Here is a 22,206-nt window from a genome sequence, read left to right as displayed (position 1 = left end):
AAACGCTCTTAAAGGACGATCGTTTTGACTGTTGACCGTGACACCCTCATCAGAAAAATGTCCAACATGAGAAAAGTGGAGCCGAGTGCAGGATTTTCCAAGAAAAATTGACTTAGTTAATGTTGTAATGTTGTATTTTTCTTAAAGTTTCAGGTTGTTCATAATATTATAATATTTTGTAAAAGAAAGAGTTCATCAATTAAAAAAGATTTCTGTAATAGATTTGTGTTTCTCTGCACAAATATTTGAACTTATTGTTATTTTGGGGGTTTATATGACATGAGTTTTCTGATCCGGCCCCTTTGGGATCAAAGTCGGTTGGATACGGCCCCCGGACCAAAATGAGTTTGACACCCCTGGTTTAAACTGTTTTCTGCAATAGCATCACATGACCAGTGTCGGGGAGTAACAGATTACTCAGATTAGATTACAGATTAGATTTAGACCTTGTTTAGACCTGGTTTTAGACCTGGTTTGGACCTGGGTTTAGACCTGGTTTAGACCTGGTGTAGTGTCCAGCAATGACTGGAATTACTGGAAAAAAAAATAAAAAGAAAAAGGGATATAGCCCAAAATGTGAAAACAGAAAAATCCCTCTGTGTAATCCATTTATTTCAACAAAGTAACTGTAATCTAATTACCACTCACTTAAACAGTAACTGTAACTGAATACTCATATTAACTCATAATTTGTACTCTGATTACGTAACTCTGGTACATGTAATCTGTTACTCCCCGACACTGAACATTACATACACTCTGCAAAGGTCTCAGTGCAGTTTATCAGGAGGACTGGTCAGGTACGGTCAGCAGATCTGTGTCAGGGCACTTTGAGGAGTGGAAGAGCCAAAAGCGTCTCTCCTCTGTGTCCTGCAGCGTCGCAGCAGTGTCCGGGAGAACCAGGTTATGGGGAAGCTGGACAATGTGGCCTAAAGCAGGAGGTGGACTCAGAAAATTTTCATCGTCAAAAATTCATAGTCAAAAAATACATATTTACAAAAAGTAACTGTGTTAAAAGTTATAAAACTATGAAAAACCCACCTGTACCCGGCTACACTGATGCAAACTCCTCGAGAGGCAAAGCTGAACTCCTTTTATAGCTCCCTTCCTCCAGGTAACGCTTCATTCTGTTGCGCTCGGGACTCGGGGAAACCTGACCTCCCAGGGTATCCCCAGGTTTGACTACCCCAAATTTAAGACTTATTAAAGGTTGTATGGAGGATTTTTTTTGTTTCAAATTGTCAATGATAGATTATAGAGGTGCAGTAGCCTTGTAATTATGATGACCAAAAAAAGAGAATAAAAATTCATCAACTCTGGACGTGGTGGGGCTAAACATTTGCCAATAGATAACGACACTGCCTCGTTATCTGTGAGCTGACAGGCTGTCAATCAAACTCCCTACGTTTCTAGCGTAACTGACTTGCCTGCGCCGCCGGTTACGTGGTTTACGTACGACTGTCACGCAGTCCACAGACGCAAGACGCACAGACACTGTTTACTCCACCAACGCAACAGTTCTTAGCGGCTTTTTTTGACCTATATCTTCCTCGCAGTTCGCACAAAGTTTGTTGCAATGGCGACAAGAATCCAGGAGCAGTTCGCCGCAAAAGAAAGTCCGTTTTTGAGGTCGCTGAAAGAAGAAGACAAGGGGAAAAGCAGCGAAGCCAAACTAAGGTGATTCTTGTAGATTCATTCCAGCGATGGCGCGACTGAAGCAGACGAAGAGTCTAAAGACTGACGCACTGGTCCACAAATTACTCCTGGACAGGAAACTTCTGCTTATTATGAAAACGTACTTTATTTCCAAGAGCTAGACAAACGTTTTTCAAGACACAAATGTGATATCCTATGTCTGAAAACGTAATTTTCACTGCAAAGAAAGAGTCCGCTTGCTGCTGCGTGTTGTAGTAGTAGCTTCATTCACACTGAATCTCCGTGCACCCTTCTCTGCTCCCCTTACTGCTCCTCTCCTCGCTCCCCGTTTTGCTCTTCCTCCTGCTCCTCACTTCTTTTCCGCACACGAAATATCCGCGCACCCCCTCCCCCCGCTCCTCACTTCTCCACCTTGCCTAACCAACACTGTAGTTAGTTGTTTACAAGTCATGTGCAGCGATGAGGACTTGTTTTTCTCGAAACAAACCTGTTTCTGGCGTAAGGAGGAGGGAGGAGGCGTTTTTCTACGTAGGAGCTGTGGGGGAGGGGGGGTGGTTTCACGCATGCGCAACATTTGAAAAAGGACAAACAGTCGCTGGATTTCTCGTTCCTTGGAAAATCCTCTATGCAACCTTTAAAGACCTTTTTTAGACCACTTAAATGAAAATTAGGACCAACATCACACCCGTTACGCAGGCGAAAAACACCAGATCCAATTCTAATAATGACCATCCAACTACTGGTACTATATCTAGAATCTAAGAGCCACTGAGGATCAAACCTACACTTCCCCATGATCCATCCAACGTCTTCCTCCACTCTACTCATCGTTTACTCATTTCCGCCAGTGTCAGAAAGTATTTTTTGCGCATACTCCAAATTAGATGTTTGTTCACGTTGCATGAGTTCACGTTGTTTCCACTGAACATTGCACTGCAGCCCGGTTGAGTTTACAAAAAAAATAGGCTAATGAAATTTAAGACCTTTGTGAAAAAAATAAGACTTGGACAACAATTTAAGACTTTTTCAGGCCTTAATTTAGGAGCAGGAAATATATAGATATAGATTTATATATCATAAGAGTTCAGCAAAATATGTATTGATTAATCCATTTGAATTCAATAGCAACAGGGAGAAAACATTTTGCAGTCTCTGTCTCCATCTAGTGGCTCAAGGCTTAACAGCAACTTTTGTTTATAGAAATCAGAATATTTTCTTAGATGTAAAATGCAGCATTTTTAAACCAATAATATAAAATAAACATTTTGCCGTTTCAAATGTCACTTTTCAAGCTGAAAAGTCCGACCCTCAGACATGTATTCTGAGTGACTGCTGCATGTTTGAGTGATCCTGTGTACCTCTGTGTGCACGTACCAGAGGTAGGACCAAGTTGCAAGGTTTTGACCTCAAGTCCAAGTCAAGTCCCAGGTCAAATACAGGGAAGTCCAAGTCGAGTCTCGAGTCACTGGCCCATAAGTCCAAATATATCCAAATACAGCTTAGATTTTTGTAATTTCTATTATTTTTCAACAAAATTGCAGTAAATTTACTGCATAAATATTGTAAAAAAAAAATCATGGTATATTTATATATGAGTATTTAAATATCTTGACAAGATCTGTGAGTAGTAGTAGTTGTTCCCTCTGTTTCACTGTATTGTACTGTATATTACTGTAGTACATATGAGGATACACATCACAGTACTTCAGTTTCATCCAAAGTAACAACCACAGAAGTGGAAGGGACATTTTCCAGTTTGTTCTGTAAAATTCAGCACCACATGAACCAACTGTAAAGAGAAAAATATTTTCTAAAAACTTTTTTTTTTTAGCATCAAGTCTTCTCAAGTCACAGAGCTCAAGTCCGAGTCATGTCCCAAGTCAATGACCTTCAAGTCCAAGTTGAGTCCCAAATCTTCGTCCATTTTAACAAGTCAAGTCTCAAGTCCAAAAAACTGACTCAAGTCTGACTCGAGTCCAAGTCACGACTTGCAAGTCCCCACCTCTAGTATGTACAAGACCAGGAGTGTCAAACTCAAAATTAAAAACTGGGACTAAGTTGCGGGCCAAACTAAATATTTATTGAAAAATCTCAACATCTGCTTATTTTCTCTTCTTCTCTTCGAGATATGTAATGTTAAACCTTTTCTTATTAAATGTTTAATAATAGTTTTGCTTAAACACTGAATCCAGAACAAACTGAATATAAAATAATAACATTTTAAATAAATAAAGCCGGTGAGCAGCTCTAATACATATTTGATATGATCTCGTGGGCCAAATATAATTATATCACGGGCCAAATTTGGCCCCTGGGTCTGAGTTTGACATGTCTGTATTATAGGTTAAATCCTCCAGCTAAGTCCTGACCAAGACCAGCTCAAGTTCTGGGGCTGGGTCCATGAGCGCTGCAGTGCTCCCTGCTCCTGTGGAGAGGCCCCAAAGAAACTGAAGGATGGGCAAAAATACAGGACACATTTTCCTTCAGAGAGAATAAAGTGTATCTCAGCTTTACCTCCTCCCCCGCCCACAGCTCTGTACTCACTTGGACCTCTTTGAAAAGTTTAGACTAATACGGATCATACATGTCGTGAAGCAATTTTTCAAAATTTAAAACATGAAGGAAAATCTGCTTCTTGCTGCAGTGAAGAGCCATTCTTCAGACATGAGGTCAGCAGCTGAAAGTGCAGTTTTAAAAAGTTAGTTAATGGACGAGATTCTTTTCAGACCATCAATATGAACAAAACGTAAAAGTAGTAGTTTCTGAATTTCTATCATCTAGAAGAGAAGTTATTTTACAGCTGGGTTTCAGATGACGTCACAACTTAGTATAGGCCTGTTGGAGTCCATTTAAATTTATTTAAGACATTATTAATTTGATGAATTTTATATAATATTAAATTGCATTTTTTTACTATAGAATTTTTATTGTAGGTCATCCTGATCTCCTCTCCCCTCCTCTTGCAATCAGGTTCATCTTGTCACGTGTAGCAGCAGGACGGGGTAAGGCAGTGCCAGCAGAGAGAGGAGAAGATACTATTTTGTTTTATTTTTTACATGAGTTACAAACCTCAAACAAAAAGACCACAACGAGGCCAATCATTCTGAAAAATACGTACATCGTCGTGAATTTTTATGATGGCTCGCAGAGATCTTCGCTTATTTTACACCATTTTCCAATCAACCTGAATATCCCGTTATCGCCGCTCACCGAAATCAACTCCGCAACAAGGACTCGAAGGCACCAGTCTACGACATTTCACATTTTATTAGAAAAGACAGCAACAGTTCTCTTGACTATAATCACACATTGAAAATTAACACCCCGTCTGCAGTTTACAATGAGACCCAAATATCAGCTCGTCATCAGGACCCGACCGCGCCAACCTGAACCTCCACTGTGTCCTAGGAATCCTTATAATGCAACTATTATACAGTTTGTACATCATATGCTTTCATTTCTGAGCAGAACATAGACAGAAGATTAAATAGGTCATCGTGAAGGAACAGCTAGAGCGGTGAAAATATCAGGAACTCGAGACTCCTGACGTTTGTAGTTAGACGTTGAAGTTATTGCAGGCGCTTTTGGACTTGCTTCGAAACGTATTTTTCTTACACCAAACAAAAACTCTGTCCTTGAAATCAGAAATAAATTACAAAAAGGCCAATAACTTTGCTTAAAACCAGAACATATGAATCAGTCTTATTATGCAATTCCAATCCCGACGAGTTTCCCGTAGCCCCCAACCCTTAAATTAACCTTTTTTTAATTTTTTAATCATTTGAAGTTTTACATCCAGCGAGTTGTTTTTGGGCACTTCTTCGTGGAGTCAGGTTGGGGTGGGCGACAATTTTTTTCCATTCGTGAACCCTTGGCTTTATAGTATCTTCTACAAGAAATAAAAGCTTAAAGTTTCTTCAGACTTCATTGTGATTGGACAAACTCACCCGTCAATCACTCATAACCAATGTGAGTGGACGTGGAAAGTTTGAGAGCGTAGAACTATGACGAACAAAAAAGCACCGACTCCCGAGAAGTGTTTTTAAGATTAGAACTGCGTTGTGCATTAGATCGCCCACCCCGGTACGTAAAAGCTGAACGAGCCGTTGTAGAAAACACTAAACAAATATAAATGTACATGATGAGACGGTGTGACCCCTCGGCAGAATGTAGAAATTTAAATTAGAGCCTATGACGGACGCGGGAGCACACGTGGGATTTGTTCAGTCTCTTATGTATTATATTATGATGATTCTTGCTCCTCGCGCCAAACCCCAGCCGGCCCGCAGTCCCGTTGTCTTGGAAACAGCCAGACAAAGTTCAAAAGGTTACTGCTGGCCTTCCTTCTTCTCTCCTTCCGTCGAGCCGGAGCTGGAGGAGCCGCTGCTGCTGTCGCGCTCTGCCGCCATCTGCGGGGACACAAACGTACAAAGGTCAGGGTCAGGGGTCAGCACAGTGCCAAAAAACTTGAGTAGAAGTGTGCAAAAATATGGAAACATCAATATATCGTATTGTTTAATGTGATACAGTATCGGTATCGTGGGCTGCTGTATCGATATATATCGCCAAGAGCATTTTTTTGGTATATTTTACTAAATTATTTTGTTACAGTGCTACAGTTTTGTTACTTGTTCAGAGGAAGGAAACTCATTTATGCAGCAGATTGGACATTTTCACTGTTTTGATGATTAAAATGTTTGTGAACTTTGCCCAAGAAGTGGTTTAACAAAAACTTAGTCTTTATTTTTTATTGAACCATATCGAAGAGATTTGAAATACATCGAATCATATCATGGCCTATGTATCCAGATATGTATCGTATCGACAATTGATCCTTAGTCCAGGCGTCCATGATCCATTGACAGATGGTGGCGTAATTCGCCCAGCGTTGCCTCCCTGTCTTGCTGAATGTGTACTATGAATGTGAATGGATCATTTAAGTTTGGATTTTTATTTCCTACGAGGACGACTCAAATATACACTGAGTAATAATGTGTAATGCAGCTGTGCGTACATTTGTTTACGTTTTACAGAAACGAAACTTAAAACCACATGTGCTGCTGATGCAGAGTCTGTTCTGTGCTTCTATCACATTGGAGATGGTTCATGTGAAACTCATGTGATTATACTGCATTTTTTGGAATATAAGTCACACTTTTTTCCATGGTTTGGGTGATCCTGCGACTTATATGAACATTTTTTTTGACTGACAGCAGCGAGAGAGGGCGCTCTATAGACATGTGTATCAGTTTTCTGCACCTGTCTCCTGCAAGTAGTGAAATATTCAACTGAAAACGGTAATCGAGCAACACAAAAAGTTTGGAGTGAGCGAGAAACTTGTGAGGGACTGGACCTGGAAAAGGACTGGAGTCACTGGATGGATGGACAAAGTCTGGACTTCAGTGACGAGCAAAGTTGCGTTATGTTGTTTAAGCTATAATTATCTGAAGAACTGTTCATATGTGACATTAACATACCAGACGCCTGTTCAGTCTGTTGTTCTTTATTGTATTGTTATTACTATAACTTGACTTTCAACATGAAATGTTGGTTCCTGGACCTTGAGTTTATAAAATAAATTTCCCCCAAAAAGCGTGACTTATAGTCCAGTGCGACTTATAGTGCGAAAAATACGGTAAGTCCAGATATATGAATGGACATATACTCTGACATATACTCCACGAGGCTCCTGACTACAGTAGCTCCGACAATCCATCAAGTGGTGCGACTTCATAGTTTACCAAAGTCGTACTAAAACATTCTGACAGATTTTTGAGCACCTTGTACCACATAAAATCGGTTCGAGGTCAGTAAACACAACCACAATTAATACATAGGATGCAATTTTGAGAAAATTAAAGGATTTTAAGTCCGAAAAATACAGTAAATATTTTTCTACGTGATACGGCAAGTGCGTCAAGTAACTTCTAGTAGAGGTTTTGTAACAATACAATTTCAATATTTATTTCACGATATATTTTTTGTGATATTGTGGAGATGCCATCACAGGGTGTCAAGATTTTAAAAATCAAAAACTGGGACATCTTCGGTTTGTGGTGGTTGGTAATAATTGTGAAACAAGTGCATAATTAAGGAAACTAACAGTCAGTATAGTCACATTTTCTTTGTGTTTTGGTCGTTTTTAAGCAGCTTTTCTGTATTTTACCTAAACAAATGACAATGTATGCCCCCTTTACTGGTGGCAGGGATCAGATTGGTCAAAAATAGGGACACTTGGGACATTTCTTGCATAAAATTGGGACAAATCACTGGTTTTGTATAAATCTACTGGGACAGGAGACACAAGAGTCAAAACTGGGACTGTCCCGGGTAAACAGGGACGTCTGGACACTCTATGCTAACAGAATTTTCCTTGTAAAACACCTCGACACGCCTTTGGGGCTGTATTACTGTCAACACCCAAAGAATTAAGTCATAGAACTCTTCCAAGTTTTTTTTGCATTGAAATGGAACAAAATATCAGGATCTTTGTCGTTTCCTCCATTGCTGTTGCTGCAGTAAAACTATTAATTTAAGCAAAGAAGGTTATAATTCCATATATTGTGCGATATTATTGTGAGAACTTCAACGATACAACATCACGACATTTTGGTTATCGTCACATCCCTAGTAATCAAGCTGTTTTCTTGTGTTCAGACCTTCTTGTAGGCCATCTCGAAGAGTTTGAGCGAGGCCTGCTGCAGGTTGGACGCCGCCTGCTTGATGTTCTCGCCGGTCTCAGAGTCTTTGTTGGTCAGAAGGTCTCGTACTTTGGTGATCTCCTCCTTGAGCTTGGCGCACTGCGGAGCACACCAGAACACACGTTAGACCTGAACTAAAACGATAAAGTCAAAGTAAATGTTCAGACGTGTACCTCGTCTGCGGGGAGCTGGTCTTTGAACTCCTCCATCTTGGATTCTGTGTCGTGGATGATGCCCTCGGCCGTGTTCACAGCCTCCACTCGGTCCTGCACACATCACGGCTCACGTTAGTCGTACTACACACCAGTTTTCTAGATTAATTTATCTGTACATGAGGATTTTTTTCAAGTTAAGAGAAGCAGAGAGCAGAAAAACAACCAAAATCTCATCGACAAAGACTTGATAGTTTGGGTAAAATGAACTGGACTTGACATGTTTGGGTCAGTCACCTTCCTCCTGCGGTCCTCCTCGGCATACTTCTCGGCGTTCTTGATCATGTTCTCAATGTCGTCTTTGCTCAGACCTCCAGACGACTGGATCACAACTGCACACAAACATCTCCCGTTAGACAGAAGCTCAAGAGCGGGATCGTCCCGTCTCAACAAAACGCGTCAGAACGGTGAAGGGCAATCCGTGTATCATCCGTTCATTCGTTTTTCAAAATAAAACCAAAAATAAGAAAACAAAAAAACTGCTATTTTCTTCATTATTTGTCTCCAAAACCAAAATGGAAAAAAAAAAAAAAACAGATAACGATTTGTTTTTTCAGTTTTGTGTTTAAATGAATAATGGCAAAAAAAAAGGATAACTAAACCAGGACTAAACCAGGACTAAACCAGGACTAAACCAGGACTAAACCAGGACTAAACCAGGACTAAACCAGGACTAAACCAGGACTAAACCAGGACTTGGTGTCTGGACGGGTCCGGAGGCGCACCCGAGTAGACTGTCTGGTGATCAGGACTGACACTGGGACTGGACCGGGACCAGGACTGAGACCAGTTTAGTCCTGGTTCAGTCCTGTTTCAGCCCATTATCCATTTTTTCCATTATTCACTTAAACACAAAATCGAAAACTGGAATAAAAAAAAAAAAAAAAAAATAAAATTAAAAAAATCGCTATGTTTTGTTTTGTTTTTTTTTTCATTTTCATTTTGGAGACAAATAATGAAGGAAATAGTTGTTTTTTCGTTTTCTTATTTTTGGTTTTATTTTGAAAAGTGAATGAATGAATCATATACGGATTAAGAGCTGCTCTCAAGTTTCACGTCCATTATTTAAAGGTGCACTATGCAACTTTTCTGATGAAGGGTCCATCACCTGTTTGTTTCTATGCTGATTTGATAAGAATATTCTCGATAAAGCAAAGTATGGCATTAAACTTACACTACCAGGGAAAGTTACAAGTCAGATGATGTTTTTTCACAGCAATAGGTGCTCTGATTATAAAACGCACCGTCATTGAATGGTCTATTTTCTAACTTTGTTCACAGATAAGCAGCACCGGATTATAAGGGGCATTAAACGAAACACTCGGACCTCAGTTGATACTGATCCTTAGCCTAGTCGTCCACGATCTGTTGGCAGATCGTAAGTCGCTCGGCGCTGTCTCTCTGTCTTGGTGAATGTGTGTTCTCCTTCTCTCATCCACTGCTCCCACGCAGCTCGCACTTTCACGTTATAACAGCCTTGAGTTTAAAGTGGGCGTTGTGAGCGTGTCTCTTGACAGGTGCATTTTGATATTAAAAGGAATCACAGTGTGTATTACTCCACGATGCTCCTGACTACGGGAGCCGTAATGCTGCAAGTGGTGCGGCTTGTAGTTTACTAAAGTCGTACTAAGACACCCCAATAAATTCATCTATAAAGTGCTTTGGATTATAAGGCGCGCAGTCATTTTCTGATGAAATTAGAGGCTTAAGTGCGCCCTATAGAGCAGAAAATATGGTACTAACATTTAAAATGTGATTTTGATACTAAGGAATAGCCTCAATTCTCATTTTAACCACAATGATAAGACAGTTTTTTGTTTTTTTTTGTTTAATTACCATGTGGTTTTAGAGTAGTTCTTATAAAGTTCAAGATTATTCTAAAACTGTTTGAGAAATGTCAAACGGTGTCCTGTTTGGGTTTAGTGATTATGAAAGAAAAAAAACAGTACTTTTCCTCATCCTATAGATGATTTTACATCAACCTGCCGAGGGACTGAAGATGGAAATTAGCCACGTTGGCTATAATCTTTGCATATTTACATTTTTAATGTTCATTAATATGTACTGTCCCTTTACAAATAAATAAAATAAGAAATAAGAAATAAGTTTCAAAACTACACTCTCATTTGTCCAGTCTCTATCAAAATACACTCGGATTGTCAAATGTTGAAAAAATTAAATGCAAAAAAGCCAGACTGTAGATTATTGAATGCAGATAAGTTTCATAGTAGACCTTTAAACTCCTGAAGCAGATGATTCTCTTTACAGTTTGGTGTCAGTATTTGGACTCACTCTGCTGCTCGCGGCCCGTGCCCTTGTCTTTGGCGGACACGTGCACGATGCCGTTGGCGTCGATGTCGAAGGTGACCTCGATCTGGGGCACTCCTCTGGGAGCAGGGGGGATGCCCACCAGAGTGAACTGCCCCAGGACCTTGTTGTCTGCGGCCATCTCCCTCTCGCCCTGGCACACCTTAATCTCCACCTGCGTCTGGCCGTCCGCTGCCGTCGAGAACACCTAACGCACGAAACGAGAGGATTTTACAGACTTAGTCCATGTGCAAAATGAGCATCACTCACTCCTGCCCTGTACCCCGATTTTTTTCCCCTTGTGTTTAAGCAAAATTTGTCTTGCTCCAGTGCAAACTCTTGAGGTTAAAGTAAGTTCATCATATTTCATATCATTGTTGCACTGTCTTCCTATGACCTCTTGTATAAAAGCTGTGATTTTTATATTTTATTACATATCTTTCCATTTTATTTTTACTTGTACATATACATTTATATTAGTATGTCTCATTTGACACTCGTCTCTCTTGCCATCTTCTTTTGCTACTTATTTAGAATATATTTTAACCATTTATATTTTGGCTCTTAGTTGCTCACACATCACAATAATATAATAACAGTGTCCAATCAATTTCCCTTGTGGACCAATAAAGTCTAAATCGATGTCCACTGTGTATTGTCTAAATATAATTATAAAACAATGTACTGCCCGATAATTAAGGGTGTGCAAAAATAACTAAATATATCGTATCATTTAATGTGATGATACAGTATTGATATATCGAGTATTTTTTGGTATATTTTACTAAATAATTTTGTTACAGCGCTACTGTTTGTTACTTGTTTAGAGGAAGGAAACTCGTTTATTTTCACAGTTTTGATGATTAAAATGTTTGTGTTTCATATGAACTTTGCACAAGAAGTGATTTAACGAAGACTTTTGGGTCTGTGTACCATCCGCTCTTTTGAATTTCAATTAAGAACGAAAAACAATAAAATGGGAAAACAGTTTGTTATCTCATTATTTCCTTTTAGTGTCAAATAAATAAAATAAAAAATCTGATTTCGACCTTCATTTCCAAAATTTAGTTTATTTCAAATAACACCAATCAAAAAACAGTCTCAGTGCCTATTTCAGTTGATATTTTATTCTCTCTGGTTTATTTGTCCTGGAAGTTCTGCTGCTCAGCGCACCAAGGGTGAATTCAATGTCAAACATGGATCTATAATAAAAAGTATTTTTATTATAGTTCTGTGGTGTCAACTGAACAAAGGAGAGTTTATCACTGCTTCCTGTTTCTCATCATGGAATTCAACAATGACTTTCTAAGATGTGAAAGTAAACGCTATAAAAGACAACGACATGTTTGTCCACAAAACTGCAACGATTTTTCAGGCAAGTCCGTCTAGCAGCAGAACTTCTGGGACATATAAACCAAACTGAAATGGGCCCTGAGACCGTTTTTTAATATAAACTTTAAATTAAATATTGGAAAAAGAGATCGAAATCTGTTTTTTGTTTGACACTAAAACGGAATAATGAAAATATGTGGTACCTGGCTCTTCTTGGTGGGGATGGTGGTGTTGCGGTTGATGAGCTTGGTGAAGACCCCTCCCAGAGTCTCGATGCCCAGGGACAGAGGGGTGACGTCCAGCAGCAGCACGTCCGTCACGTCCCCGGCCAGCACACCGCCCTGGATGGCCGCCCCGATGGCCACCGCCTCGTCGGGGTTCACAGACTTACTGGGGGCTCGGCCGAACAGGTCCTGGACCGTCTGCTGGACCTGAGGGGGACCGGGGAGAAGGGGTTACACGTGAGCAGAAGGTTCAGTCACTACATATGATCGTGAACAGAGATGGTCCCATATTGGAATTCTGTATATGGGAATCCTTTCTGAGTCCTTGGTACCTTTTGATTTTTACGAGTAACTTGGAAAACAACCCACAAGTTAGAGTCCAGTTTTGACTTAAAGAGCCATTAAACACCCTCCTGAAGCTTTACTCCGTCCCTAAAGAAAATCTGAAAAATCCTCCAGAGTGGGCGGTGCCGGCGGGTTGGGGGCTCTGGAGCGATGATTGACGGCCAACCGGCAGCCACAACAATACAACACGGCATGGACCGCTCTGGACTTTGAAACAGAGCGGGCATTTGTGCTCGGATCACGCCGTTTCCCTTTTCTCCAGACACGGTGGGACATTACGGTGACCAGCGGTGCTAGGTCGGGTCGGGTCTGAGGGGGGCTCCTCACGTATCGCCCGTAAACGCCAGTGGCTGCTCTCGTCACATAATAACCTGCGTCTGACTCACTGGCGGCCGTTAGTCCAACCCAAAAATTCAAATGTACTGGCCGCAGTTGGTCCTAAAGTCCTAAAGAGGCCGCTACAGACGCTGCTTTGGACCCAAAAAGTCAGATATTTAACAAATATGCACTAAAACGCCAAAATAAGGCCAGGGATAGGTATACATTTCTATTTTAGCCAACCCATTTAAACAGATAATCAGTAGAAAAAAAGTGATTCTGGTGTTTAGTGGCCCTTTAAGATTCAAAGGAGCAATTACTTCACTTGGAAATCAGATTTGGACTCGGGGACTTGAATAGCTGCTTTCAATAAATGAAAGCTGGAACAATAGATTTGAGATCAGTTATTTATCATGGGTACTTTTTCTTTGCAATAGTGACAAGATTTTACCCATTTTTAATCCAACGCGGTGAGATTTGAGCTGTAGAGCATGGAATAACAAAGTAAACATTACAGCTACGTTCAGACTGCAGGGCTTAATGCTCAGTGCTTAATTCTTGTGAAATCTGATCTTTTTTCGAAGTCGTTATCGTGATCTCCAGAGTGAACTTCAAACTCCCCACAGCGGGCCTGCTCAGTGTTTACGGAAGTCACTTAAACATGAACGCAGCTTTGAGCGCCTGGCAATTTTAAACATCTACACCTTATTTGTGGCTTTCTTTCAGTTTCCGCCTACTTCAGCGCAGAACGGTGACATTTGTGTGGGTGGGATGAATGTGACCTGGCCGTTCAGACTGAAGTCGCATGTCAAAAGATCAGATATGTATCAGTTTTAGGACATATCCAAGTGGCCTGAGTTGCATTTGAAAAATCTGATCTGTGTCATTCAGACTGTCATTAAAAGATCAGATACAGGAGCACAGGGGAGATAAAACTGATTTGGGTCACTTCAGGCTGCAGTCTGAACGCAGAAGTATAATAAATACTATGGCTCATCATCAGTTCATTGTGCCAATTATCTGTTGCACTTCAGGCTTTTTAATGTTACTGTAAAATTTGGTTTAACATATTTGTTAAAGTCAGTAAGTTTAGGGGCTATGGCTTTCAGCTTTTGGCGTGGGGCCTATGATTGGGACGGGAAATCCAGGTGTTCGTCTTGTTCTGTTTTGTTCTATTTGTGTGTGTCTTGTCTGTCACACTTGTCTGTGTCTTTTGTCAGAGTTGGCCCCGTTTTGTTTTTATTTTTAAATTACTGTTATATTTTGTATATTTTTTTTGTCAGTGTGGTTTAATCTTTGGTTGTAATTTTTGTTGAATATTATTATTGTTTTTTATGTGTGTTTAGCGTTTAATTTGTTGTGTTGATGTCTGTCTGGTTGACTAAGATTATTACCGTATTTTTCGGACTATACGTCTCACTTTTTTTCATGGTTTGGGTGTTTCCTGTGATTTGTACTCTGGTGCGACTAATATATTAATATTTTCAGACTGACAGCCGCAAGAGTCTCTAGTCTTGTGTGTCAGTATCTGCTGCTACTATTACTCCTGTACCACTGTCCCTTGGCTCTACTGCGCATGTCTCCTGTATAAAAAGTCGCTGTGCTGCTGCAAAAAGCCGAAAACGGTAATCGAGCAGCAGAAAGAAAGTTTGGAGTGAGCGAGAAACTTGTGAGGGACTGGTGGGGATGGAGAACACAGCTTCACGTAGTCACTGGATGAATCAACAAAGCCTGAACTTAAATGGCAAACGAAACCATCCTGTCGGGTTTCAGAAAGGTCAGAATAATTCTAACTGGAACTGATGCTGAGTCTGATGACAGCTACACAGAAGAAGCGGCGCTCTGTTTACCTCATGGATCTATGGTTTGTCTCCGGAGGTCGCGCAGAAGTGACACCGAGGACGAAGAATTCAACGGATTTAGTGATTTGGAGTGAGATCGTGAGTTTAGTAAACTTATGTTCTGTTGTTTATGCTATAATTATCTGAATAACTGTTAATATTTTACGTTAACATATTAACGCATATTCAGTCTGTTGTTCTCTGTTCTATTGTTTTTACTGTAACTTGCCTTTCAAGATGAAATGTCTGTTCCTGGTCTCTGATTTTATAAAATACATTTCCCCAAAAAGTGCGATTTATGTTTTTTTTTCTGCTTCGTTGCACATTTTTTGGCTGGTACGACTTGTACTCCGGAGCGACTTACAGTCCGAAAAATACAGTATATCAGAGATTCAATATTATCGTTTAAGGCAATATTTTTCTGTAGCGATAAATTGTGCTTCAACAGACCACGACACTGCTGCATTCACCTTGGGCATCCTGGACATGCCTCCGACCAGCAGCACCTCTCCGATGTCTCCCTTGGACACCTCGGCGTCCTGCATGGCCTTCTGACACGGGGCCACGGTGCGCCGGATCAGGTCGGCCACGATGCTCTCGAACTGGGCGCGGGTCAGCTTCATGTTCAGGTGCTTGGGCCCCGACGCGTCCATGGTCAGGTACGGCAGGTTGATGTCGGTCTGAAAACAGGAGAACTTGTCACGACTGTACTGCAAAAGGGTTTGTACGAGCACCAGACATGTGCGGAAATGAAGTGTGTAAACATGCGATAGTCAAAATGAATGATAGTAGTAGGGTTGGGCGTAGGGATGTAACAATAACCGAAATATTGTGATATCGCATCGTCAAAGTTCTCACAGTAATATTGTGGAGTTATGATGCAACAATAGCTAAAAAGAGACTACATAGACCATGATCTTTCCATTTCAGTGTAGACTACAAGAAGAAATAACAGGTCGAAGCACCTTGTTTTTTGGATTAAGTCTTGTCAAGACATTTTAAGTGGAAAAAGTAGCATATTAACAGTTTTGTTAGTCTTCACAAAAATACTGCAATAAATATCGTGCCATGAGATGTATATCATGAAAATATTGCGTAAATATCCTGAGAGATTTGGATATTGTTACATTCCTAATCGTGAGCCTCCCCACAATATCACAATCGTATCGTGAGACTTGAATATCGTTACACCCTTACACCAAATTGTTACTGCGAAGCCGCATCACTATATGGTCTATGTGTATGACCTGCAGACATATAATCTCTGAAAAGAGAAACGCGAAGAACACACTCACTCATCAGCACACCCTCTGTCACAGAGAGAACACTCATATTCCACCGAGTCGTGTCCTTTAGTCCGACAGAAGCTGAACCGCATCAGCGCACAAGGAAAGAGCTGTTCTTTATCAGCGCTTTATAGTTTATGCAAATTAGCCATGTGGTTTTAAGTTTCGTTTCTGTAAAACTTAAACGAATGTCATAATCCACATTCACCAAGACAAGGAGAAGAGTTACGCCACGATCTGCCAATGGATCGTGGACGCCTGGGCTGAAGGATCAGTGTCAAGTGTAATAATCAAAACACTAATAATAAAAAGAACAATAAATAGCAAATGCAGTACGCTCAGTTGATTTATTTACCCGTCTCCCTTGTCATTCGGCCTGAAGCCAAAATGCTTCCAAATTGCATTTTTTTGTCAACTTATGAATAGTTTTGTATCTTGTTTTTGTTTCTGACTAGGGCCCGGGAGAGATCGCTAAATTACTGACTCATGCAGGAATGTTTTTAATGAGGGAGCATTATGCAAAACCAACTTCAAGGAGATTTCCTCCATGTTATAATAACTTCTTTAACAAGAAAGACTAATGCAGGCCTGCAGAAGAAGCCACAAATAAATGAACAGTCCATTTGTGTTGTAGTTGTTGAAGGAGGTTTGCACAGAGCGGTGTAGTGTGGTCTCACCTGGAGGGAGGAGGACAGCTCACACTTGGCCTTCTCTGCAGCCTCTCGGACCCTCTGCAGAGCCATGTTGTCCTTCAGCAGGTCCACCCCAGTCTGCACAACAGCGTGTCATGTTAATATTTGTAAAGCTCATAGTAATATTACATGATTTAAATATAGTTACTGCTAGGGATGGGCATGATTAGTCCACTAAACGATACTTGATCATTAAGAATTTCGTTGATTACGTTCAGTTTTAATAGACAAACCAAATACAGGTTGCTGTGCATAGCGAAAGGAGAAAAGGCTGCGTCTGACAGCGGCCTCACAGTCCCAGCAGTAAACCGGTCTCGCCATTGTGCATGTATACACAGTCTCCCCGTTACTGCCACATCAAGAGCTCCACTAAACCTGCACACCTACGATCTCTGAAAACATGAACCATCTCCAACACACAGAACCACCTCACGATCAGCACCGTCAGCATCCCTCTGTTGTGTCCTTTAGTCCGACAAAAGCTGAAACGCAGCAGCGCACAAGGAAAGAGCTGCTTTTGGGTTTTTTTGCTTATAGCTTATGCAAATGAGCCATGTGGTTTTAAGTTTTGTTTCGGTAAAATGTAAACAAATGTGTCAAAGATGCATTAACTCTTTCCCCCTTGGACGCCAACTAGGATAAACCCAGACATATATTATTAGGGCTACACCCATAGAGCATAACTGTATAAAAGAAAACTGACTTTACATTTACAGGTTTATAACAGCTCACTGAAAATGAGAGTTTACCTGGTCAGGTGCAACAACAAAAAAAACACATTCAGCATCTGATATATGCATGTTCTGAGTATTATATTCATAAAAAATGTAAAAAAAAACTATATATACTTGTCAAAGTATTTAAACAGATTTCATATCACCAGATACAGTATAGCCAAGTGTACACCTGTTTGTACCTGTTGTTCACCTGTGTGCACCTAAATAGTTTTTTTCCTTTTAACTTATTCAACTAATTTAGCTTATTACAATATAATAATAAAACTTTCCCGTCAGTGGGTGTTCAGTATTTGTCATCTTGGTTACTTCCTCACGCTCTGCATAAGTGTTTGTTTCTGTAGTAATTCTGTCATACATCTCATCTTGGGGGAAAAAAAAAAGACTGAAATATTTCAAAGGACTCGTCTGAGCAACATCCAGATTTCGGGGCAATTTTTGTCCATAATCGAGTATAAAGTCCCCAATAATTTGTTCGGATATCGCAGGAGTCCACACAGATGCATCACTGGCATTCTCATCTTATTTCACTCTCTGACATTTCGTCGCTATTGTTGTTTTCCACTTTATAATCAACTTCATCATCATTTTGAAATCTATAAAAGTCACTTTCTCTAAACTTATCCATAAAATACATCCACTCCTCATTATTTCTAAAACTGTGTGCCGCAGCGCCGCGATCTTTCAATTGAACGTGTTTGGTGTTGTGTTTTTTCCAGAAGCTACAAATCGTCACTACTTCAATTAACTTTGAAAAAAAGAAATCAGCGAAAACCTATCCTTGAATCCTATTGGTCAGTCTAGTGTGGGTTGTAGTGGCCCCACCTATCACAGCCTCTGTTTACATGTGAAAAACCGAGCCGTTTCTAATGGTCGTCAAATCACGTCTTAATGAAACAGCGGAGGTGACAAAACACGTCATTAAGAAAACAAAGGGGGTCGTCAAATGTCGTCTTCATGGGGGAAAGAGTTAAACACATTATAATCTCAAACGGGCTGATGTGGCTCTGTAGTGTTTATGGTTTATATGTTGTGAAGCTGAGTTTATTTATGCAGATTTGTAATAGTAATAATGATGATAATTTTAACATAAAAACGTTGACGATTAATCGAAAATCAATCATCAATTCTCCCGACGATCGATTAAAAAAATGCCCACCCCTAGTTACTACAGAGAAAAGTACATTTTGTTTAATTCTGACAATATTGTAATACTTTTAATAGATTGAAAAGATCAGATTTCTCCCAGCAGAGGTGTGTATTCTTCGGTTACATTTCTCAGTTACACTTGAGTAACTTTTTAAAGAAAGTGCACTTTTCAGACTGCACTTTTACTCCTACCCAAGTAATTTTTATTTATTGAAGTAACAGCACTTTTATCTGAGTTAAGGATTTGGTAAGTCTACAAGTGACAACCACTCCTTCAGATTTACTTTGTCTCATTTCTGTCTATCCTTTGAAAACACCAGGTTTTGTGCTTTATTTATGTTTTGTCCTTGTAATTATATTAAATTATAAACTCAGATGGCACGCTTCAACAGTTACTAGTAGTTTACCCAAACACATTTTTATTCTTAACCATTTCTTTGTGGTTATTTTTTTAAAGTAATATTACTTTTAGTACTATTTTTGGCTACTCTACCAACCTCTGCTCACATCTCTACACTGCAGTCAGCGTTCAAACCTCCAGCTAAACCTCTGGATAGTGTACCTCTCTCTTAAACTCCTTGACGATGTGGCGGAGCAGGTGCTGGTCGAAGTCCTCTCCTCCCAGGAACGTGTCTCCGTTTGTGGACTTGACCTCGAACACGCCCTTCTGGATCTCCAGGACGGAAATATCAAACGTGCCCCCGCCCAGATCGTACACAGCGATGCTACAAGAGAGAGACGCTTTCAGTTTCACAGCGAGTAAGGGTTAATTACAATATTGTTGAGTATATGAAAGCTCAGTATTTGTAGTGTGTATATTTTTGGGCATTTTTATGTAATAATGTAAGATTTGAGTTGTAGCGGGTTGAATGAATAACTTTCTATGGCTAATTATTGGTTAATTCTGACACTTATTTGTTTAAAGACACTGTGTATTAGTGTTGCTCCGATCCAGATATCGATACCTTAGTGTACTCGCCCATACCGATACCATTTCAATACCACATAGTGTGAAGAAATAGACTAAGGCTACTCAATTTTGTTCAGAGCAATATATAAATATATTAAAAGGCCAAAATCTAGGAGAATAAATTCAATTTTGAGAACATACAATGATCTTGGCCATAAGTACTGCTGATTTAAGCACTTATACTTTTCTAATTTGTTACTTTCTACCTCAGTAATGGATAAAACCAACAGTGAGGCCTGTAAAAAGACGCTCATCCTCAGAGCACATGGATAATTCTGCAGAGTAAACAAAGTCAGACTTAACGCTGTTGTCGGGCTGCACTCTCCGCAGCGCAGTTTTTCTACTAAGCTGAGCGTCCACACTGGAGCTAAATGAAGGGATCAAAATGTCTTTTCTGTCATTATCAGCTGGTTTTAAGTGTCTGCAGAGGCTGCATACTCTATTTAACCTGCTCTGGGAGTTAGTGGTAGTATTAACCATCAAGGTAAACAGCGGGCAGGCTCGCACCTGCCAGTCCTCACTGAAAAATACAGAGTGGTCGGTGATATGGCCTGAGTAGTGCAGTATCTGAGCTTTTGCTGTTACTAGGGCTGTCGCGATAACCGCAAAAATGAATCACTGCAGTACTAAGAGGCCCAACGCGATCACCGCATGTGTAAACCCTAAACCCGTAAACCCTGACCCAGAAGTAAACCCTGTAAACCCTAAACCCAGGTAAACCCACTTTTAAACCCAGGTAAACCCTAAACCCAGGAAACAGAAGTAAACCCAGTAAACCCAGGACAGAAGTAAACCCAGAAGTAAACCCAGAAGTAAACCCCTAAACCCAGGACTAAACCCAGGAACTTAAACCCAGAAGTAAACCCAGAAGTAAACCCAGGACAGAAGTAAACCCAGAAGTAAACCCAGGACTAAACCCAGAAGTAAACCCAGGTAAACCCAGAAGTAAACCCAGGTAAACCCAGAAGTAAACCCAGGACTAAACCCAGGACTAAACCCAGGACTAAACCCAGAAGTAAACCCAGGACTAAACCCAGAAGTAAACCCAGGACTAAACCCAGAAAAAACTAAACCCAAACTAAACCCAGAACTAAACCCAAACTAAACCCACCAACCCAGGACTACACTAAACCCAGGCCACTAAACCCAGGACTAAACCCAGAACTAAACACCAGGAGAACCGTGAGAATTACCCAACATAATAAATAGATATCTGTTTATCGCTGTATTTCCCTGCGGCGATATATCGTGCTTTAAAAAAAATGTGTTATCATGAGCGGTCTCGCCCTACGCGGTCGCCCTACGCGCCTCGCCCTACGCGGTCTCGCCCTACGCGGTCTCGCCCTACGCGGTCTCGCCCTACGCGGTCTCGCCCGGAGCGCTCACATTTTGTCCTGGGTCTTGTCGAGTCCGTAGGCCAGAGCGGCGGCAGTGGGCTCGTTGATCACGCGGAGGACGTTCAGTCCGGCGATCTGACCCGCGTCTTTGGTCGCCTGAAACAAAAACACGTGGAGGAGGAACATTAACGGCCGTGCATAGCTGCTTTTGTAAATCAAGAGCGGCTTTAATTTGAACACTTTAAAGCTGCAACTGTGTGTAACTTTTCTGTCATTATGCTTTTCTCCATGCATGTGTTATTGCCTTGTCTGGAATGTTTCACAGTATGGGATTAAACTTTTCTATCTTCATGGAGATCAAACCAGAGGAGGTTACAGGTCAGCTCTGTGGAGAGGCGACCCCGCTCACAGTCAGAACGCCTGTTTTTCTAGGTATTTTGAGCTATAAAACCACCTGTGGTTGAATAAATGTACAGTAGAGCCGTTTGAAGTCATACTGTGGAATAATTCCAGGCAGAGCAATGAGGTGATGGACGGAGAGAATTCGAGACTCTGGGTTGATCTTTGAGGGCTCACTACAGTCTCGTGTATTAATGGGAAACACTGTACAACGTCACATTAAAATACCTGTCTCTGGGAGTCGTTGAAGTAGGCGGGCACAGTGATGACCGCGTTCTTCACACTAGTGCCGAGGTAACTCTCTGTTTGACAAAAACACACACACATTACAACTCCAAACCTGACCCGCACAAAATGAGACCATCTCTACAGTAAATGCACATGAGCTTAGCCGTACCTGCCGTCTCCTTCATCTTCATGAGCACAAAGGCCCCGGCCTGACTGGGGGAGTACATTTTCCCGTGAGCCTCCACCCAGGCATCCCCGTTGGACGCACGCACGATTTTGTACGGCACATTCTTCCTGTTCAGCAAAAACAAAAGACACACAATTACATACTGACATACTGAACTATTCCTACTGCTATGTACTGTACGCAGGTGTACTTACTTGTGCATATTTAAATCTATGTTCTGTGCGTACATTTTGCCATAGGTAGGGAGCAGCGTTTCCCACAGATTTTGCAAATATTTTTACTTTGCTT

General features: G+C 40.8%; 1 protein-coding gene across 1 annotated transcript in view; it reads right to left on the bottom strand.

Moving 5' to 3' along the window:
• Window positions 1–4,903: 4,903 nt before the first annotated feature.
• hspa9 (heat shock protein 9) overlaps window positions 4,904–22,206 on the bottom strand; it is a 31,562-nt gene continuing 14,259 nt past the window's right edge. The window contains exons 5-16 of the mRNA XM_020929023.2: window positions 21,901–22,025; window positions 21,732–21,805; window positions 21,154–21,260; window positions 19,360–19,522; window positions 16,900–16,992; window positions 15,407–15,616; window positions 12,412–12,639; window positions 10,862–11,084; window positions 8,807–8,901; window positions 8,531–8,623; window positions 8,316–8,456; window positions 4,904–6,065 (exon numbers count right to left, since the gene is read on the bottom strand). Of these exons, the coding sequence (XP_020784682.1) occupies window positions 5,985–6,065; window positions 8,316–8,456; window positions 8,531–8,623; window positions 8,807–8,901; window positions 10,862–11,084; window positions 12,412–12,639; window positions 15,407–15,616; window positions 16,900–16,992; window positions 19,360–19,522; window positions 21,154–21,260; window positions 21,732–21,805; window positions 21,901–22,025 (1,633 nt within the window). The 3' untranslated portion in view covers window positions 4,904–5,984. The remainder of the gene's footprint in view (window positions 6,066–8,315; window positions 8,457–8,530; window positions 8,624–8,806; window positions 8,902–10,861; window positions 11,085–12,411; window positions 12,640–15,406; window positions 15,617–16,899; window positions 16,993–19,359; window positions 19,523–21,153; window positions 21,261–21,731; window positions 21,806–21,900; window positions 22,026–22,206) is intronic.

The sequence above is a fragment of the Boleophthalmus pectinirostris genome, unplaced genomic scaffold, assembly GCF_026225935.1.
Source record: "Boleophthalmus pectinirostris isolate CB_2022bp ecotype Guang Dong unplaced genomic scaffold, ASM2622593v1 HiC_scaffold_23, whole genome shotgun sequence".
In the NCBI taxonomy this organism is placed as follows: domain Eukaryota; kingdom Metazoa; phylum Chordata; class Actinopteri; order Gobiiformes; family Gobiidae; genus Boleophthalmus; species Boleophthalmus pectinirostris.
Note: the sequence above shows the minus strand (reverse complement) of the source record. Positions and strands in the feature narration are given on the sequence as shown.